This window comes from Nerophis ophidion, linkage group LG03 (genome assembly GCF_033978795.1).
Source record: "Nerophis ophidion isolate RoL-2023_Sa linkage group LG03, RoL_Noph_v1.0, whole genome shotgun sequence".
NCBI lineage: Eukaryota > Metazoa > Chordata > Actinopteri > Syngnathiformes > Syngnathidae > Nerophis > Nerophis ophidion.
The window spans coordinates 3607015-3628705 of record NC_084613.1 but is presented as its reverse complement, the minus strand read 5'-3'; the positions used below and the strand labels follow the sequence as shown (position 1 = coordinate 3628705).

At 41.1% G+C, this 21691-nt stretch overlaps 1 protein-coding gene across 5 annotated transcripts in view; it reads left to right on the top strand.

Annotated features, from left to right (window-relative positions):
- nin (ninein (GSK3B interacting protein)) overlaps window positions 1-21691 on the top strand; it is an 85626-nt gene that overhangs the window by 57984 nt on the left and 5951 nt on the right. For 4 of the 5 annotated variants that reach the window (XR_009806014.1, XM_061893965.1, XM_061893964.1 and 1 more), the window contains 6 exons: window positions 1136-1258; window positions 4912-5052; window positions 5847-5921; window positions 9441-9572; window positions 9645-9746; window positions 9814-9906. Coding sequence is in view for 4 of the 5 variants with exons in the window: in XM_061893965.1 (XP_061749949.1) it covers window positions 1136-1258; window positions 4912-5052; window positions 5847-5921; window positions 9441-9572; window positions 9645-9746; window positions 9814-9906 (666 nt within the window). In the remaining variant the exon portion in view is untranslated. Of the gene's footprint in view, window positions 1-1135; window positions 1259-4911; window positions 5053-5846; window positions 5922-9440; window positions 9573-9644; window positions 9747-9813; window positions 9907-20845; window positions 21501-21691 lie in introns of those variants that run through there. The other variant, XM_061893966.1, reaches the window with a different exon arrangement.

Genomic DNA, 21691 nt, shown 5'->3' with positions numbered 1-21691 from the left:
GGGTCCAACATGATACTGTGAAAGTTCAATCCATAGTGGCTCCAAGACAGCAGTGAGAGTCCCGTCCACAGGAAACCATCTCAAGCGGATCAGCAGCGTAGAGATGTCCCCAACCGATACAGGCGAGCGGTCCATCCTGGGTCCCGACGAGCGGTCCATCCTGGGTCTCGACTCTGGACAGTCAGTACTTCATCCATGGTCATCGGACCGGACCCCCTCCACAAGGGAGGGGGGGACATAGGAGAAAGAAAAGAAGCGGCAGATCAACTGGTCTAAAAAGGAGGTCTATTTAAAGGCTAGAGTATACAGATGAGTTTTAAGATGAGACTTAAATGCTTCTACTGAGGTAGCATCTCGAACTGTTACCGGGAGGGCATTCCAGAGTACTGGAGCCCGAACGGAAAACGCTCTATAGCCCGCAGACTTTTTTTGAACAAAATAGTGCAAGAAGCAATACGGTAAAAAGGGATCGACTAAAAAGTAAAACATTTGTTAAGTAAAAATCATAATAATAAAAAGTGCAACAAATAGAAAAATGAAACTAAAGCGAAGGGGGGGAGGGGTAGGACTAGAACTGGTGGCCTAGTGGGCAGACTCAGCTCAGTTCAAAGGCCAGCGAGAAGATGTAGGTCTTAAGAAGGGTTTTGAAAACTTTGGGCTGACTTAATGTGGAGAGGAAGGCTGTTCCGGATCTTAGGGGCGGCTTTTGCCCCACTCTCGACAAATTACAGTTGTCTGTTCGACATCTTCCCGCTTGAAGCCAAACCACCGCCAGACGATGGACCCCCTGCTGTTTTTCTTGGGAATGAATCCTTCCTTCATTTGTTACCAGATCCGCACCTTCTTTCTCTCGTATTACCACTCGCACGGCTCCGCTAGCATCACAGCTAACGTTCCCCATGCCGCTCAGTATGTGACGTATGTAAGAAGGTGTGCTTGCTGTCTGTGAAAAGGCGAGACAAGAAAGAGTGTAGTGTAATGCCCGCAGCTAAAAGCAACTGCGTGAGAACGTATACTCCAATATCACTATATAGTCATTTTCTGTATCGCACAGAGACAAACCCGCGATATATCGCCCAAGCCCTATGGTCATGGCAACAAGGGGGTAGTTAACCTTTAGCTCTTTTTGTTTCAGCTGGCGATGTGTGCACGTTCTCTGGAGGCCGAGTTGACCAAAGCTCTGGAGGAGATGGCCAGGCTGGAGGAGAGGAACTCCCAGCTGACCCGGCAGGTCTCTAAGCTCCAGGACAAGGTGAAGGTGCCTTCATGTCTCAGGACTACAATTGGATAGGTGGACATCAGGAGAGGTTAGGGTTGTTCTCCCTCACCTCCTAGTCCAGGGGTCTTCAACAGTGGTGGGGCGTGACCCGAGGTGGTCAGCCCACTGGTCCTAATTTTGCTCCTAATGAACCTCATTGGATTAGTAATCTTAGTCTTGATTTTAATAATATTAAAAAACGATCTAACCTACTTACATCTTGCAACCTTGTCAAATAATATGAAAGCACAAAGATGATTATTTAACACATAAACCTTAGGCTTTGGTCAGACTGATTACAACAATAAGTACTGATAATATCGGACTGCCGTTATTATCGGCCGATAATTGCTTTAAAATGCAATATCGGAAATTATCGGTATCGGTTTAATAAAGTAAAATGTCTGACTTCTTAAAAACCTTTGTACGGAGTGGTACAGTGAGAAGTACAGAGCGCCAATAAACCTTAAAGGAACTGCCTTTGCGTGCCGGCCCAATCACATAATATCTACGGCTTTTCACACACACACAAGTGAATGCAAGGCATACTTGGTCAACAGCCATACAGGTCACACTGAAGGTGGCCGTATAAACAACTTTAACACTGTTACAAATATGCGCCACACTGTGAAGCCACACCAAACAAGAATGACAAACACATTTCGGGAGAACATCCGCACCGTAACACAACACAACAAATACCCAGAACTTATACCGGTCAGTAGACTCTCAATAGAGGCGCTAAAAACTACCACTACAACAAAGAGGACGGGTGAGACGACCCCGTCAAAGGCGAGCCACGTAAATAAGACCGCCCGCAAAACGGAGTATCCGGAAGAGACCGTCAGAAAGCACCTTGAAGATGGTCTGTGAAACCTGTAAGCAATGTAAGCATACTTGGTCAACAGCCATACAGGTCACACTGAAGGTGGCCGTATAAACAACTTTAACACTGTGACAAATATACGCCACACTGTGAACCCACACCAAACAAGAATGACAAACACATTTCCGGAGAACATCCGCACCGTAACACAACACAACAAATACCCAGAACTTATACCGGTCAGTAGACTACCACTACAACAAAGATGACGGGTGAGACGACCCCGTCAAAGGCGAGCCACGTAAATAAGACCGCCCGCAAAACGGAGCATCCGGAAGAGACCGTCAGAAAGCACCTTGATGATGGTCTGTGAAACCTGTAAGCAATGTAAGCGTACTTGGGCAACATCCATACAGGTCACACTGAAGGTGGCCGTATAAACAACTTTAACACTGTCACAAATATGAGCCACCCTGTGAAGCCACACCAAACAAGAATGACAAACACATTTCGGGAGAACATCCGCACCGTAACACAACATAAACACAACACAACAAATACCCAGAACTTATATCGGTCAGTAGACTACCACTACAACAAAGATGACGGGGGAGACGACCCCATCAAAGGCGAGCCACGTAAATAAGACCGCCCACAAAACGGAGCATCCGGAAGAGACCGTCAGAAAGCACCTTGAAGATGGTCTGTGAAACCTGTAAGCAATGTAAGCATACTTGGTCAACAGCCATACAGGTCACACTGAAGGTGGCTGTATAAACAACTTTAACACTGTTACAAATATGCGCCACACTGTGAAGCCACACCAAACGAGAATGACAAACACATTTCGGGAGAACATCCGCACCGTAACACAACATAAACACAACACAACAAATACCCAGAACTTATACCGGTCAGTAGACTCTCAAAAACTACCACTACAACGAAGATGACGGGGGAGACGACCCCGTCAAAGGCGAGCCACGTAAATAAGACCGCCCGCAAAACGGAGCATCCGGAAGAGACCGTCAGAAAGCACCTTGAAGATGGTCCGTGAAACCTGTAAGCATACTTGGTCAACAGCCATACAGGTCACACTGAGGGTGGCCGTATAAACAACTTTAACACTGTTACAAATATGATTGATTGAAACTTTTATTAGTAGATTGCATAGTACAGTACATATTCCGTACAATTGATCACTAAATGCTAACACCCCTATAAGTTTTTCACCTTGTTTAAGTCAGGGTCCACGTTAATCAATTCATGTTACCATAGACATGGTGTTATTACCGAGCGAGCTGGCTTGTTAGCCACGGCTGCAGCACCGGCAACAACACACTCTTTTGTTGTTGTTATGCTCTGCTCGCGGCGGTTTGATGAGGTCATCAAGCGTCGCCAGTGAACCTCTCACGCTGCAGTCGTCAACTCCTGTGTTGTGTTTGGGAGAGGAGAGGGGAGGGGCTGCTGACCGGGAGACGCAACTGCTCTGTACTTACCGTTACGTACTGCGGCGTTTAAATTTTTTTTCCGATATTCCATTTTAAAGCGTCCCGGAAGAGTTAGTGCTGCAAGGGGGTGTGGGTATTTGTTCTGTTGTGTTACGGTGCGGATGTTCTCCCGAAATGTGTTTGTCATTCTTGTTTGGTGTGGGTTCACAGTGTGGCGCATACTTGCAACAGCGTTAAAGTTGTTTATACGGCCACCTTCAGTGTGACCTGTATGGCTGTTGCCCAAGTACGCTTACATTGCTTACAGGTTTCACAGACCATCTTCAAGGAGCTTACTGACGGTCTATTCCAGATGCTCCGTTTTGCGGGCGGTCTTATTTACGTGGCTCGCCTTTGAGGGGGTCGTCTCCCCCGTCGTCTTTGTTATAGCGGTAGTTTTTAGCGCCTCAATTGAGAGTCTACTGACCGGTATAAGTTCTGGGTATTTGTTGTGTTGTGTTACGGTGTGGATGTTCTCCCGAAATTTGTTTGTCATTCTTGTTTGGACGGCGTGGCGCAGTGGGAGAGTGGCCGTGCGCAACCCGAGGGTCCCTGGTTCAAATCCCACCTAGTACCAACCTCGTCACGTCCGTTGTGTCCTGAGCAAGACACTTCACCCTTGCTCCTGATGGCTGCTGGTTGGCGCCTTGCATGGCAGCTCCCTCCATCAGTGTGTGAATGGGTGTGTGAATGGGTAAATGTGGAAGTAGTGTCAAAGCGCTTTGAGTACCTTGAAGGTAGAAAAGCGCTATACAAGTACAACCCATTTATTTATTCATTTGTTTGGTGTGGGTTCACAGGGTGGCGCATATTTGCAACAGCGTTAAAGTTGTTTATGCGGCCACCCTCAGTGTGCAGGCCGATATTATCGGACATCTGTCATTTTGACAGCAACATTATGCTACGTTAGCCTATTTTCTGAAGCAAATCTCGACCATCAAACGCGGAAAGTTGGCAAAAAAAGTAGGAGATCTTGTTAGGACCTCAAGTATGCAAGAATCCAGGAGAGCAGAAAGCCGGTAAGATGATTTTAATTTCATCAAAGTAAAAGATATAAACAGAAAGCAGTCTTGCATGGAGATGTTCCCAACATGGTTTTAACTTCCAGCACCGAGGAGCGCTCGAGTTGAAACATAAACAGACCTATGTTGATTGACAGCAGCTGAGGACCGCTGCCAATCAACGGCGAGTGGGACAAAAACAGTGCTCAGCGGAGTAAACAGGAAGTGTAACAAAATAAGAGCACTGAACAGGACATAAAGTACAAAACACGAAAAACTATCAGAAATTAGGTGACGGATTGTCACAGATCCATTTGTTTTCCTCTCCAGGTGAAGACGGTGGATGAGAGCCTGCAGGCCGTGGACCACAAAAGAGTTTGCCTAAAGTCGGAGCTCCGGCTCGTGCAGCAGGATCGGGACTCCTTCCTCCAGGAAGTAGCGGTGCTGCAGAAGCAGCTGCAGAATGCCAATGACAAGGTAAAACATCCTTCACTGCGACGTAGACCAGCGAGGTCCAAAGTACTTCTTTTTCCTTGGTCTACAGACAAAATAAACATGTCCTCAATTAGAATATTACACCCAAAAAAACAACAACATTAAATTGGCTCAAATTTTCCCAAAAATGGTACCAAACGAACATATTGGCCAACTCCCTTGCGTCCTAATGAATGTGAATTAGTGAATTTATATAGCGCTTTTCTCTAATGACTCAAAGCGCTTTATTTAGTGAAACCCAATATCTAAGTTGCATTTAAAGCAGTGTGGGTGGCACTGGGAGCAGGTGGGTAAAGTGTCTTGCTCAAGGACACAACGGCAGGGACTAGAATGTCGGAAGCGGGGATCGAACCTGGAACCCTCAAGTTGCTGACTCGACCAACCGAGCTGTTGATGATTTCCGTGTGTTTTGTCATGAAAATGTGTACTAGGATAAAACAATAACATATTTTGCAATAAACACTCGGGCCTTCAATGTTACCAACCGGTTTAGCTCTGTTGGTAGAGTGGCCGTGCCAGCAACTTGAGGGTTGCAGGTTCGATTCCCACTTCTGCCAACCTAGTCACTGCCTTTGTGTCCTTGGGCAAGACACTTTACCCACCTGCTCCCAGTGCCACCCACACTGGTTTAAATGTAACTTAGATATTGGGTTTCACTATGTAAAGCGCTTTGAGTCACTAGAGAAAAAGCGCTATATAAATATAATTCACTTCACTATAAATGGTCCTGGCGGGAAAATGTTTGGACACCCCCTGCCTCACATGTCTTCAAACAGAACTATGCTTTGGAGACGGTCCTGCACTCCCAGACTCCCAAGAAGAAGCTCCACAGGGAGGAAGATGACCATCAGGTAACTAGAGACTTGCTGATGTAAATAAACCTGTTTCCATATGAGTTGGGAAATTGTGTTCGATGTAAATATAAACAGAATACAATGATTTGCAAATCCTTTTCAAGCCATATTCAGTTGAATATGCTACAAAGACAACATATTTGATGTTCAAACTCATAAACTTTATTTTTGTGCCAATAATCATTAACTTTAGAATATGATGCCAGCAACACGTGACAAAGAAGTTGGGAAAGGTGGCAATAAATCCTGATAAAGTTGAGGAATGCTCATCAAACACTTATTTGGAACATCCCACAGGTGTGCAGGCTAATTGGGAACAGGTGGGTGCCATGATTGGCTATAAAAACAGCTTCCCCAAAAAATGCTCAGTCTTTCACAAGAAAGGATGGGGCGAGGTACACCCCTTTGTCCACAACTGCGTGAGCAAATAGTCAAACAGTTTAAGAACAACCTTTCTCAAAGTGACATTGCAAGAAATTTAGGGATTTCAACATCTACGCTCCATAATATCATCAAAAGGTTCAGAGAATCTGGAGAAATCACTCCACGTAAGCGGCATGGCCGGAAACCAACATTGAATGACCGTGACCTTCCATCTGTGTCAAAAACCCACGTCAATCTCTAAAGGATATCACCACATGGGCTCGGAAAACCACTGTCACTAAATACAGTTGGTCGCTACATCTGTAAGTGCAAGTTAAAGCTCTACTATGCAAAGCAAAAGCCATTTATCAACAACATCCAGAAACGCCGCCGGCTTCTCTGGGTCCGAGATCATCTAAGATGGACTGATGCAAAGTGGAAAAGTGTTCTGTAGTCGTCTGACAAATCCACATTTTATATTGTTTTTGGAAATATTCGACATCGTGTCATCCGGACCAAAGGGGAAGCGAACCATCCAGACTGTTATCGACGCAAAGTGTAAAAGCCAGCATGTGTGATGGTATGGGGGTGCATTAGTGCCCAAGGCATGGGTAACTTACACATCTGTGAAGGCACCATTAATGCTGAAAGGTACATACAGGTTTTGGAACAACATATGCTGCCAACACATGACAAACTAGTGAGCATCCTGGATGATGCCAGTCACCCTCTGCATAGTGTTATCAGTAGCCAGAGGAGCCTGTTCAGTTCTAGACTGTTTCATCCCAAGTGCAGGACTAATAGACTCAAGAACTCCTTTGTCCCACACGCCATTAGACTGTACAACTCCTCTCTGGGACGGGGGATGGGGGTGGGGGGGGGGGGGGGGTACTAGGATGACAGGGGATGCAAAACATTAACAGTGCAATAAGTTTTCATAACATGGTCACTACTGCCTACTTTGTCTTGTTATATTCTTATTTTACTGTTATATTGTTATTCCCATTGTTTTTATTCTTTTTGTAATATTTCTCTCTATTTTGTTTCCTTTTAAACCCCCATTATTTACCTTTTTTTTTTTTTTTTAATTGATCTCAACTCTGTACACTGCTGCTGGAATTTTAATTTTCCTGAAGGAACTCTCCTGAAGGAATCAATAAACTACTATCTATCTATCCATCCATCCATCTATCCATCTATCTATCCATCTATCCATCTATCCATCTATCCATCTATCTATCCATCTATCCATCTATCCATCCATCCATCTATCCATCTATCCATCTATCCATCTATCCATCTATCCATCCATCTATCCATCTATCCATCTATCCATCTATCCATCCATCTATCCATCTATCCATCCATCCATCTATCCATCCATCCATCCATCCATCCAATCCATCCATCCATCCATCCATCCATCCATCCATCCATCCATCCATCTATCCATCTATCCATCTATCCATCTATCCATCCATCTATCCATCTATCCATCTATCCATCTATCCATCTATCCATCCATCCATCCATCTATCCATCTATCCATCTATCCATCTATCCATCTATCCATCCATCTATCCATCTATCCATCCATCCATCCATCCATCCATCCATCCATCCATCCATCCATCCATCCATCCATCCATCCATCCATCCATCCATCCATCCATCCATCCATCTATCCATCTATCTATCTATCTATCCATCCATCCAAGCGCCGTCTTTTTCATGGACGCCCCTGCTTATTTCAGCAAGACAATGCCAAGCCACATTCAGCACGTGTTACAACAGTGTGGTTTCGTAAAAAAAGAGTGCGGGTACTTTCCTGGCCCGCCTGCAGTCCGGACCTGTCTCCCATGGAAAATGTGTGGCGCATTATGAAGCGTAAAATACGACAGCGGACTGTTGAAGGACTGAAGCTCTACATAAAACAAGAATGGGAAAGAATTCCACTTTCAAAGCTTCAACAATTAGTTTCCTCAGTTCCCAAGCGTTTATTGAGTGTTGTTAAAAGAAAAGGTGATGTAACACGGTGGTGAACATGCCCTTTCCCAACTACTTTGGCACGTGTTGCAGCCATGGTCACTACTGCCTACTTTGTCTTGAAATATTCTTGTTTTACTGTTATATTGTTATTCCCATTGTTTTTATTCTTTTTGTAATATTTCTCTCTATTTTGTTTCCTTTTAAACCTCCATTATTTACTTTTTACTTTTTTTATTTATTTATTTATTTTTTAAATTGATTTCAACTCTGTACACTGCTGCTAGAATTTTAATTTTCCTGAAGGAATCAATAAAGTACTATCTATCGGGGCGGTATAGCTCGGTTGGTAGAGCGGCCGTGCCAGCAACTTGAGGGTTGCAGGTTCGATTCCCGCTTCCGCCATCCTAGTCACTACCGTTGTGTCCTTGGGCAAGACACTTTACCCACCTGCTCCCAGTGCCACCCACACTGGTTTAAATGTAACTTAGATATTGGGTTTCACTATGTAAAAGCGCTTTGAGTCACTAGAGAAAAGCGCTATATAAATATAATTCACTTCACTTCACTTCACTATCTATCCATCTATCTAAGCGCCGTCTTTTTCATGGACGCCCCTGCTTATTTCAGCAAGACAATGCCAAGCCTCTTGTCACAACAGCGTGGGTTCGCATTAAAAGAGTGCGGGTACTTTCCTGGCCCGCCTGCAGTCCAGACCTGTCTCCCATGGAAAATGTGTGGTGCATTATGAAGCGTAAAATACGACAACAAGAAGGACTGAAGCTCTACATAAAACAAGAATGGGAAAGAATTCCACTTTCAAAGCTTCAACAATTAGTTTCCTCAGTTCCCAAACGTTTATTGAGTGTTGTTTAAAGAAAAGGTGATGTAACACAGTGGTGAACATGCCCTTTCCCAACTACTTTGTCACTAGTTGCAGCCATGAAATTCTAAGTTAATTATTATTTGCAAAAAAATGTAAATTCTTTGAAGTTGAACATCAAATATGTTGTCTTTGTAGTGCATTTAATTGAATATGGGTTGAAAAGGATTTGCAAATCATTGTATTCTGTTTATATTTACATCTAACACAATTTCCCAACTCATATGGAAAGGGGGTTTGTAACAGGACTGAGTTGACACTAATATTGTTGTGTTGGCGTGCAGCTGCTGCCGGACACCACTAGCTTCCTGTCTAACATGCAGCAGCGAGCGAGCCATTCTTCTGGGATCAAAGCTTTGGAGCACGAGAACGCCTCCTTGAAGCAGGAAGTAGAGCGCCAGAAGTTAGTGATGGAGGTAATGCTCGCCCATGGTCTTGGTCGTTCTTTGGTCTTCTCACCCGGCCCGTGCGTGTCTCTCCGCCTGCAGGGTCTGGCTGCCAGAGAAGGACTTGCGGGGATGAAGAAACTTCTGGAGGAAAACGAGGCCCTGAAGGACAAAGTGCAGCAACTTACTTCTCAGCTGCTTGAGGTGGGTTCCCGCTTTTTCGTGGAGTTGTTCCTCCCCTCTCATTCTTCCTGGTTTGTCGTCCTCTTAGTCATACCAAAGTCACTTTGCGGGACTTTTGCCCGCGTCGCCTCGCAGGACGACACGGGGGCACCGCGTTGACGGCGACGCAGACAAGGCGCAGGTAAGGTCGGCCCTTTTTCTTGAAGTGTTGGCGTCATTGCATCATCTTTGTCTGGGTCATTCACTCACTTTCACCCTCATGACGTCATTCTGAGGGCGACGGTGCGCTCCGTGGTGCTTGCTTCCTCTCTTTCTTGCCGTCACTTGGGTACTCGGGGTGTCCATTTTTTCCATTTGGAGCAAATACAGTAAGAATCAAACATAATAAAGATGGTCGTGCATTCGCCCATCTTCACGTTCATTGTCTGTGTTGCTTTAATCGTTGGAGTTTCATCTGGGTTCTTCTAGTTCTTCATCTCACCCTCGGTTACATTTGTACGGATATACAGTGAAACCTCGAGTTGCTTGGTTCTTGAACAGGGTTCATAAACCGAAACGTTCGTACAGTCAAGCAGAGTTCCTCATAAAAATCGATGTCAACATAAAGACCTATCAATTTAATGAATGAATACTATTTAAAAAATAAAAACACATTTAAATTAGTGGCACCGTTTTATCAGCCGCAGGGTCCAAAGCGTAGGAAAAAGGTAGTGGCTTTGTCTGGCATTTATGGGAAGTCATAATACAGGTACTGTATTAAAAGAAATACAAAAAAAATACAAAAAATAAGTAAAATGATTAGAGATGTCCGATAATGGCTTTTTTGCCGATATTCCGATATTGTCCAACTCTTAATTACCGATTCCGATATCAACCGATACCGATATATACAGTCGTGGAATTAACTAATTATTATTCCCAATTTTTGTTGTGATGCCCCGCTGGATGCATCAAACAATGTAACAAGGTTTTCCAAAATAAATCAACTCAAATTATGGAAAAAAAATGCCAACATTTATTATTGAAGTCACAAAGTGCATTATTTTTTTTTTTAACATGCCTCAAAACAGCAGCTTGGAATTTGGGACATGCCCTCTCTGAGAGAGCATGAGGAGGTCGAGGTGGGCGGGGTTGTCAGGGTAGGGAGTATTGGGGTGTGTGTATTGTAGCGTCCCAAAAGAGTTAGTGCTGCAAGGGGTTCTGGGTATTCACCACAAGCAAATAGAGAATCACAGGAACTGACTAAAAGGAAAAAAAAGTATCAATAAAAATAAAAAAATCACAAACATACAGAGTTGTGTCCCTGAATAAAAACAATAACAGCAAAAAAAGAGTTGACGTAAGTCAGGGGTGTCCAAACTTTTTCCACTGAGGGCCACACACGGAAAAATTTTAGCATGCGGGGGCCATTTTTTATATTTTTCATTTTCAAACCATAACAAAATATATGGATTATTAAACATGATTTTACCTTTAGGGATCACAGTTATTAAAATATTCATCCATCCATCCATTTTCTACGGCTTATTCCCTTTTGGGGTCGCGGGGGGGTGGGGTGTATTGTAGCGTCCCGAAAGAGTTAGTGCTGCAAGGGGTTCTGGGTATTTGGCCCTTCGTCTTCACCACAAGCAAATAGAGAATCACAGGAACTGACTAAAAGGGAAAAAAAGTTACAATAAAAATAAAAATAAAAAATCACAAACATACAGAGTTGTGTCCCTGAATAAAAACAAAAACAGCAAAAAAAGAGTTGACGTAAGTCAGGGGTGTCCAAACTTTTTCCACTGAGGGCCGCACACGGAAAAATTTTAGCATCGGGGGGGGCGCATTTTGATATTTTTAATTTTCAAACCATAACAAAATATATGGATTTTTAAAAAGGATTTTACCTTTAGGGATCACGGTTATTAAAATATTCATCCATCCATCCATTTCCTACCGCTTATTCCCTTTTGGGGTCGCGGGGGCGTGGGGTGTATTGTAGCGTCCCAAAAGAGTTAGTGCTGCAAGGGATTCTGGGTATTTTGCCCTTCGTCTTCACCACAAGCAAATAGAGAATCACAGGAACTGACTAAAAGGAAAAAAAAGTATCAATAAAAATAAAAAAATCACAAACATACAGAGTTGTGTCCCTGAATAAAAACAATAACAGCAAAAAAAGAGTTGACGTAAGTCAGGGGTGTCCAAACTTTTTCCATTTTATGGCCGCACACAAAAATTTTAGCATGCGGGGGCCATTTTTTATATTTTTCATTTTCAAACCATAACAAAATATATGGATTTTTAAAAAGGATTTTACCTTTAGGGATCACAGTTATTAAAATATTCATCCATCCATCCATTTTCTACCGCTTATTCCCTTTTGGGGTCGCGGGGGGGTGGGGTGTATTGTAGAGTCCCGAAAGAGTTAGTGCTGCAAGGGGTTCTGGGTATTTGGCCCTTCGTCTTCACCACAAGCAAATAGAGAATCACAGGAACTGACTAAAAGGGAAAAAAAGTAACAACAAAAATTAAAATAAAAAATCACAAACATACAGAGTTGTGTCCCTGAATAAAAACAAAAACAGCAAAAAAAGAGTTGACGTAAGTCAGGGGTGTCCAAACTTTTTCCACTAAGGGCCGCACACGGGAAAATTTTAGCATGCGGGGGCCATTTTTTATATTTTTCATTTTCAAACCATAACAAAATATATGGATTTTTAAAAAGAATTTTACCTTTAGGGGTCACAGTTATTAAAATATTCATCCATCCATCCATTTTTCTACCGCTTATTCCCTTTTGGGGTCGCGGGGGGGTGGGGTGTATTGTAGCGTCCCGAAAGAGTTAGTGCTGCAAGGGATCTGGGTATTTTGCCCTTCGTCTTCACCACAAGCAAATAGAGAATCACAGGAACTGACTAAAAGGGAAAAAAAGTAACAACAAAAATAAATAAAAAATCACAAACATACAGAGTTGTGCCTCTGAATAAAAACAATAACAGCAAAAAAAGAGTTGACGTAAGTCAGGGGTGTCCAAACTTTTTCCACTGAGGGCCACACACGGAAAAATTTTAGCATGCGGGGACCATTTTTTATATTTTTCATTTTCAAACCATAACAAAATATATGGATTTTTAAAAAGAATTTTACCTTTAGGGGTCACAGTTATTAAAATATTCATCCATCCATCCATTTTTCTACCGCTTATTCCCTTTTGGGGTCGCGGGGGCGTGGGGTGTATTGTAGAGTCCCGAAAGAGTTAGTGCTGCAAGGGATTCTGGGTATTTGGCCCTTCGTCTTCACCACAAGCAAATAGAGAATCACAGGAACTGACTAAAAGGGAAAAAAAGTAACAACAATAAAAATAAAAAATCACAAACATACAGAGTTGTGTCCCTGAATAAAAACAATAACAGCAAAAAAAGAGTTGACGTAAGTCAGGGGTGTCCAAACTTTTTCCATTTTATGGCCGCACACAAAAATTTTAGCATGCGGGGGCCATTTTTTATATTTTTCATTTTCAAACCATAACAAAATATATGGATTATTAAACATGATTTTACCTTTAGGGATCACAGTTATTAAAATATTCATCCATCCATCCATTTTCTACCGCTTATTCCCTTTTGGGGTGGCGGGGGGCGCTGGCGCCTATCTCAGCTACAATCGGGTGGGAGGCGGGGTACACCCTGGACAAGTCACCACCTCATCGCAGTTAAAATATTCAAAATAAGTCAAATTTTTATTAGTTTTTTTTATGTAACGCTCACAGTAAATCTCTATATCAACTTAAAAAAAAAAAAAGGTTTTATGGCATTTCTGTCAAAAACATCTTTATTTTTTTATTATTAAAACTAAAATATGCAGTATTTAGTGATTAGAGCTCTAAAAGATCAATAATGCAGGACACCATTGATTTTAATTATTAAATTTTTTTTGAGTAATCACAGTGAAAATATAAATAAAATACCACTAAATATATTTGGCATCCAAAAGGTGCCCCACTCAGAAAGTGATACATTTTATTAGGGGTTTTTTTTAACTTTCAACACTTAAGTTACGAGATCAACTTCAGATATATTTGTCGATTTCACGTTTAAACTATTATTTTGTTTGTTTTATGCTCTTTTGTCAAAGAAAACTTTGATTTTACATGGCAACTACACAACATATGCAATATTTACCACATAAAACATTTTAAAGAGAAATTTTTGAACTAATTGGAGCTTTGAAAATAATTCATTATATCATGGATTTTTTTTAATTATTTTTTGTTTTGATCAATGGCAAAAAATAAATAATTGATTGATTGATACTTTTATTAGTAGATTGCACAGTACAGTACATATTCCGTACAATTGACCACTAAATAGTAACACCCCAATAAGTTTTTCAACTTGTTTAAGTCCACGTTAATCAATTCATGGTAAAGATGGTTTTTACATGGTAAAATAAAGACAAAATAAATAAAAAACCAGCATACTTTTTCTCGTTAGATTTCACCTCATTCTAATATTTGTAAAGTCCTTTTTTATTTTTGCAATAGCATTTCCAGAATGTGTGGCGGGCCGGTAAACAAGTTGGCACACTGCAGGTGCTGTCGTGCCCTTCTTTTTTTGTGCTTTCAACCGGAAGCACAAGTGCCAGTACGTATTCCAGCCGTCCATAGCGTTTCTACTCGTATGGGTTCTTCATTCCACTCCGAGCAACGTTTGTAAGTTTTTACAATACAACTAAATCAATTCATGCTTACTAAACCCTTCCATGCGTATTTGTACGTGCTATCCTAATGCGATCAAGCTAGCGTCGTTAGCATTAGGCAAAATGCTAACACATTTTGGCGTGTTTGTGTTAGTATTAGTAATTTACAATGACATTCTTTTTGGATTGTTGTAGTTTCACAAAATCCGCAGTAAATTCACTAAGGCAGGGGTCACCAACGCGGGCACCAGGTCGCCCGTAAGGACCAGATGAGTCGCCCGCTGGCCTGTTCTAAAAATAGCTCAAATAGCAGCACTTACCAGTGAGCTGCCTCTATTTTTTAAATTGTATTTATTTACTAGCAAGCTGGTCTCGCTTTGCTCCACATTTTTAATTAATAAAACTGAAATATAGTTTGAAAACCCAAGAAAATATTTGAAAGACTTGGTCTTCACTTGTGCCCTGCGATGAGGTGGCGACTTGTCCAGGGTGTACGCCGCCTTCCGCCCGATTGTAGCTGAGATAGGCGCCAGCGCTCCCCGCCACCCCAGAAGGGAATAAGCGGTAGGAAATGGATGGATGGATGGGTCTTGTTTGAATAAATTCTTTTTTTTTTTTTTTACTTTGCTTCTTATAACTTTCAGAAAGACAATTTTAGAGAAATAAAAAAAAACTTTAAAAATTATTTTAGGATTTTTAAACACATATACCTTTTTACCTTTTAAATTCCTTCCTCTTCTTTCCTGGCAATTGAAATCAATGTTCAAGTCAATTTTTTTTGTTGTAAAAATTAATAAATACATTTTAATTTAATTCTTCATTTTAGCTTCTGTTTTTTCGACGAAGAATATTTGTGAAATATTTCTTCAAATTTATGATTAAAATTTAAAAAAAAATTCTGGCAAATCTAGAAAATCTGTGGAATCAAATTTATATCTCATTTCAAAGTCTTTTGAATTTCTTTTAAAATTTTTGTTCTGGAAAATCTAGAAGAAATAATGATTAGTCTTTGTTAGAAATATAGCTTGGTCCAATTTGTTATATATTCTAACAAAGTGCAGATTGGATTTTAACCTATTTAAAACATGTCATCAAAATTGTAAAATTAATCTTAAATCAGGAAAAATGACTAATGATGTTCCATAAATTCTTTTTTTAATTTTTTCCAAAAGATTCAAATTCGCTAGTTTTTCTCTTCTTTTTTTCGGTTGAATTTTGAATTTTAAAGAGCCGAAATTGAAATTTTTATTTTAATTTTTTTTTCCTGTTTTCTTCTCTTCTAAACCGTTCAATTAAGTGTTTTTCTTATCATTTATTCTCTACAAAAAACTTTCCTTAAAAGGAAAAAAAATGTACGACGGAATGACAGACAGAAATACCCTTTTTTTTTATATATATATAGATTTATTTATTAAAGGTAAATTGAGCAAATTGGCTATTTCTGGCAATTTATTGAAGTGTGTATCAAACTGGTAGCCCTTGGCATTAATCAGTACCCAAGAAGTAGCTCTTGCTTTCAAAAAAGTTGGTGACCCCTGCTCTAAGGCATCACCATGGACTTATTGAGTCTGTTTATCTGGACCTACTCAGTGGCCTAGATGGGTAGGTTGTGAGTTCAAACCCCGGCCGAGTCATACCAAAGGCTATAAAAATGGGAGCCATTACCTCCCTGCTTGGCACTCAGCAACAAAGGTTGGAATTGGGGGTTAAATCACCAAAAATGATCCCCGGGCGTGGCTACTGCTGCTGCTCACTGCTCCCCTCACCTCCCAGGGGGTGGGTCAGATGCAGAGAATAATATCGCCACACTTTGTGTGTGTGAGAATCATTGCTACTTTAACTTTAGTCAAGCAGAGTTCCACATGAACAGCATAAATCCCGGACGATAAGCCACTACCTTTTTTCCCTACGCTTTAAACCCTGCGGCTGATAAAAAAGTGCGGCTATTTTATTTATTTTTTTTACAATATTTTTTTATTAATTTGATAGGGAAATCATAATTCAGGTAGTTTTTTTGTGACCCATTAATGCTACGTCCTAGTTTACGTGCTCCTTTTTTGAGCTTTTACACTTCAAAATAGCGGGTGGGTACAGGATGTAAACAGGATGTGACGTCGGTGGACCCGCCTCTTCAAAATGGCTGTGCTTGCGTGCACAGGAAGTGATGTCATCACAACGCTTGAAACGGCGTGCGGGTCGGAGGTTCCACTGTACATCTTCATGACCACACCATCCTGTATTCATGACTCCATGTCGTCACTATAATGTCGTTTTTATGTCGTGTTAACGTGTTGTAATGTTGCACATTGAAGTGACCAAAATGGGATTATGCATCACAGCACATCATAGCAACTTCCCAGATCGGACAAATACGCTCTGATCTACTGTCAGTGTGACGATTTAATGCTGTCTTCTTCAAAATATTTTATGCAAACCAGTAGTTATAGTCTGTGTCGGTGCTGTCGAGAGCTCGGCTGAGTAACCGTGTAATACTCTTCCATATCAGTAGGTGGCAGCAGGTAGCTAATTACTTTTGTAAACGTGGTATCTAATGCTTCACCTCTTAAGGCCCAAGCTGTTTGTTTACATCCTTTCAGCAAAAATATGGCGAAATGATCATACTTGATCATTTCGCCATATTTTTGCTGAAAGGATTTAGTAGAGAACATCGACGATAAAGTTCGCAACTTTCAGTCGCTAATAAAAAAGCCTTGCCTGTACCGGAAGTAGCAGACGATGTGCGCGTGACGTCACGGGTTGTGGAGCTCCTCACATCTGAACATTGTTTACAATCATGGCCACCAGCAGCTAGAGCGATTCAGACCGAAAAAGCGACGATTCCCCCATTAATTTGAGTGAGGATGAAAGATTCGTGGATGAGGAAAGTTAGAGTGAAGCACAAAAAAAAAAGGACAACAAAAAATCACTTAATTACATTTTCAAACACAGTGTTACTTTTCAAACTATGTGTAATGTTACAGTGTCCAAAATATAGTTGCTGAATAAAACCTCTGCTTATTTTTTTAGGAATACTTAGGCTTAATACGCTACTGTATTTTAATGTTGGTCATTATGGTGGTACTTGGATTGTCAAGTGTTTTCTAAGCTGGTATTTGGTGAACAACATTTGAGAACCCCTGGTGTAGAAGTAGTAATATATTGATACAATTCCTCTGACAGAAAACTAAATAAAATATACTGGAGTTGATTATGCGTCTTCTTAGCATTTTTAAGTGCAGGTGGACTAAAATCCTGAAGTTGACAAGGTGTGTCCAATTAATTTTGTTCGTATAGTGTAAAAGGTGACCAAAAAGTCCAAAGGCAAGTTTTATTGAGTCAGCAAACAAAATCTATTCCTGTAGTTTCTTGAAGGCCTACTGAAATTAGATTTTCCTATTCAATCGGGGATAGCAGGTCCATTCTATGTGTCGTACTTGATCATTTCGCCATATTGCCATACTTTTGCTGAAAGGATTTAGTAGAGAACATCGACGATAAAGTTGGCGACTTTTGGTCGCTAATAAAAAAGCCTTGCCTGTACCGGAAGTAGCAGACGATGTGCGCGTGACGTCACGGGTTGTGGAGCTCCTCACATCTGAACATTGTTTATAATCATGGCCACCAGCAGCTAGAGCGATTCAGACCGAAAAAGCGACGATTTCCCCATTAATTTGAGTGAGGATGAAAGATTCGTGGATGAGGAAAGTTAGAGTGAAGCACAAAAAAAAAAAAAAGGCGACAGCTCCAGGCGGCGGCAGTGGGAGATTTTCAATCCAATCCAATCCACTTTATTTATATAGCACATTTAAACAACAATAACGTTTCCAAAGTGCTGCACAGCCATGTTAAAAACAATTGTAAAAAAATAAATAAATACAATTAAATAAAAAAAAAGTATATATATATATATATTATGCTCCACCAATGACTGAATAAAAACAAAAAATAAATAAGTCAGATGTTATTAGACACGTTAGGGCGGCATAGTTCGATTGGTAGAGTGGCTGTGCCAGAAACTTGAGGGTTGCAGGTTCGATTCCCGCTTGTGCCATCCTAGTCACTGCCGTTGTGTCCTTGGGCAAGACACTTGGCCCACCTGCTCCCAGTGCCACCCACACTGGTTTAAATTTAACTTAGATATTGGGTGTCACTATGTCAAGCGCTTTGAGTCACTAGAGAAAAAGCGCTATATAAATATAATTCACTTCACATTTACTAGGATAATTCTGGAAGATCCCTTATCTGCTTATTGTTTTAATAGTGTTTTAGTGAGATTGTAAAGTCATACCTGAAAGTCGGATGGCTGCGGTGAACGCCAGTGTCTCTGAGAGAAGCCGAGGAACCAAGATCATAATTCAGGTAGTGAGAAAAGAACACTTTTTTTTGTTTTTTTTGTGACCCATTAATGCTACGTCCTAGTTTATGTGCTAGTTTTTTGAGCTTTTACCCTTCAAAATAGTGGGTGGGTACAGGATGTAAACAGGATGTGACGTAGGAGGAAAGTTAAAGTGAAGCACAAAAAAAAAAAAAAAAGGCGACAGCTCCAGGCGGCGGCAGTGGGACCGTTTCAGATGTAATTAGACACATTTACTAGGATAATTCTGGAAGATCCCTTATCTGCTTATTGTTTTAATAGTCTTTTAGTGAGATTGTAAAGTCATACCTGAAAGTCGGATGGCTGCAATGAACGCCAGTGTCTCTGAGGGAAGATGAAAGATTCCTGGATGAGGAAAGTTAGAGTGAAGCACAAAAAAAAAAAAAGGCGACACCTCCGGGTGGCGGCAGTGGGACCGTTTCAGATGTAATTAGACACATTTACTAGGAAAATTCTGGAAGATCCCTTACCTGCTTATTGTTTTAATAGTGTTTTAGTGAGATTGTTAAGTCATACCTGAAAGTCGGATGGCTGCGGTGAACGCCAGTGTCTCTGAGGGAAGCCGAGGAGCCAAGATCACAGCTGCCTTTTTGAGCTGCAGTAGGAGGAGGTATAATCCACTGAAGTCTCCGGTAAGAGCTGACTTAACATCACCATTTTCCCATCCAAAAACTTGCTGGTTGACGTAGAGCAGGGGTCGGGAAGCTAACCAATTATAAATCAAATATGTCTTTCCATTAAGCCACCCCCAACCTTGAAAAGGTGCGGTAAAAAACGGATGGATGGATTAAAATGCATGACAATGTTTTATTATTTGAACGTTATTTTTAGCACCTATTTCCAGCGGAATTATTCATTACTTATCACGTTAAGCAAGGTCAGCTAAGATTTTTCTGAGAGCCAGATGCAGTCGTCAAACGCGCCACATCTGGCTCACGGGCCATAGGTTCTCTACCCCTGACGTAGAGAAACATGTCCGCTTAAAGCTTCACGACAAACAAAGAAACACGGGCCTGTGTTTCGCTGCTGAAGGCAGCTGCAATCCGCCGCTTTCCACCAACAGCATTCTTCTTTGATGTCTCCATTATTCATTGAACAAATTGCAAAATATTCAGCAACACAGATGTCCAAATTACTACAATAAGTATATTAAGTCTCTTATTCCTTTTAAATTACATTGTTTTTCTGAAGCTAACCAATTATAAATAAAATACTTCTTTCCCTTAATGCGACCCTTCTGTACCCTGAAGGACAGCCGGGGTTGGCTGAGCCACCCGCAACCTTGAACAGGTGCGGTAAAAAAACGGATGAATGGATTAAAATGCATGACAATGTTTTATCATTTGAACGTTATTTTTAACACTTATTTCCAGCGGAATTATTCATTACTTATCACGTTAAGCAAGGTCAGCTAAGATTTTTCTGAGAGCCAGATGCAGTCGTCAAAAGAGCCACGTCTGGCTCACGAGCCATAGGTTCCCTACCCCTGACGTAGAGAAACATGTTCGCTTAAACCTTCACAACAAACAAAGAAACACGGCCTGTGTTTCGCTGCTAAAGGCAGCTGCAATCCACCAACAGCATTCTTCTTTGATGTCTCCATTATTAATTGAACAAATTGCAAACTATTCAGCAACACAGATGTCCAAATGACTGTGTAATTATGCGATGAAAAGAGACGACTTTTAGCCGTGTTTGGTGCTGGGCTAACATGTCCGCTCACACACACGCGTCATCATTCCGTGACGTTTTCAACAAGAAACTCCGCGGGAAATTAAAAATCGCAATTTAGTAAACTAAAGCGGCCGTATTGGCATGTGTTGCAATGTTAATATTTCATCATTGATATATCAATCAATGTTTACTTATATAGCCCTAAATCTCTAGTGTCTCAAATATAATATATTTTTGCGTGTTAAAAAAAAAAAATGTTGCTATGATATGCTGTGATGTGTCCTCCTCCACCACTTGTGGCGATGTCGACTCTTATGGAGTCAGGCAGTAGTCGTGCGTGTGAAGGCGGCTCGGCGCTGTGGTGAAGTGTACACCTGCCTTCTCTCTCCAGGGGGCCGCGGCACAGCAGCTGACCGCCAACGCAGACGTCCGCCGGCTGATGGGCGGCCTCTAACGCCGTCCTCTCACTCTTTTTTTTTTTTTTTTTTTTTTGCCCTCCTCCCCCAAGACGCCCTCGTGTGGCGTCCTCCTAGGAGACGGGACCTTGAACGCATCATTGCGCGGCACCGCTGCACAAACTAGTGTTTCTTCCCAATGGGAACTTTTGAATGTGTTTGCTATTTGAGTGCAGGGAATGTAGGTGACATCATCATGCTAAGCTACATGCTATGTGATGATGTCACTCTGGGCCTTCTCCAAAGATCACATTGTTTACACTTGAAGTGGCCGACTCACTGCTTTTATCTTCTCCAGTTGAAGGTTTTTTTTAAATTTATTTTATTCATGCTGCTGGTTTTTTAATTATTTTTTTCTTTTTACACAATTTTTCTGGGTTTGTATTGTTGGGAGGAAAAAAATCTCTTTTTGAGCATCACTGCCCTTTTATTCAAATATTTATTCATTAGCACCACAATTTATTTAGTTGGAATATATTATTTAATTATTATTTATTAGTTATTTATTTTTTCTTTGTACATTTTCTCTGGAAATTTCATATTTTTTTATACTATTATTTATGTTTTTATTTTATTTTAGAGCATATTTTGCTCCTTTTTTTTAAGTGTAGCAAAAGTCTGGCAGAAATGACAATAAAGCGTTTAGCCCCAAAAAGGGATTTGTTTCTTTTTTGGGGTTCAGAAAAACTGTTTTTCTTTTTTAATTAAAAAACAAAACAAAAACATGTATAGTGACTAGAGGTGCACAAAAAAAGTTGACTCGCATCCAAATCGCGATTTTT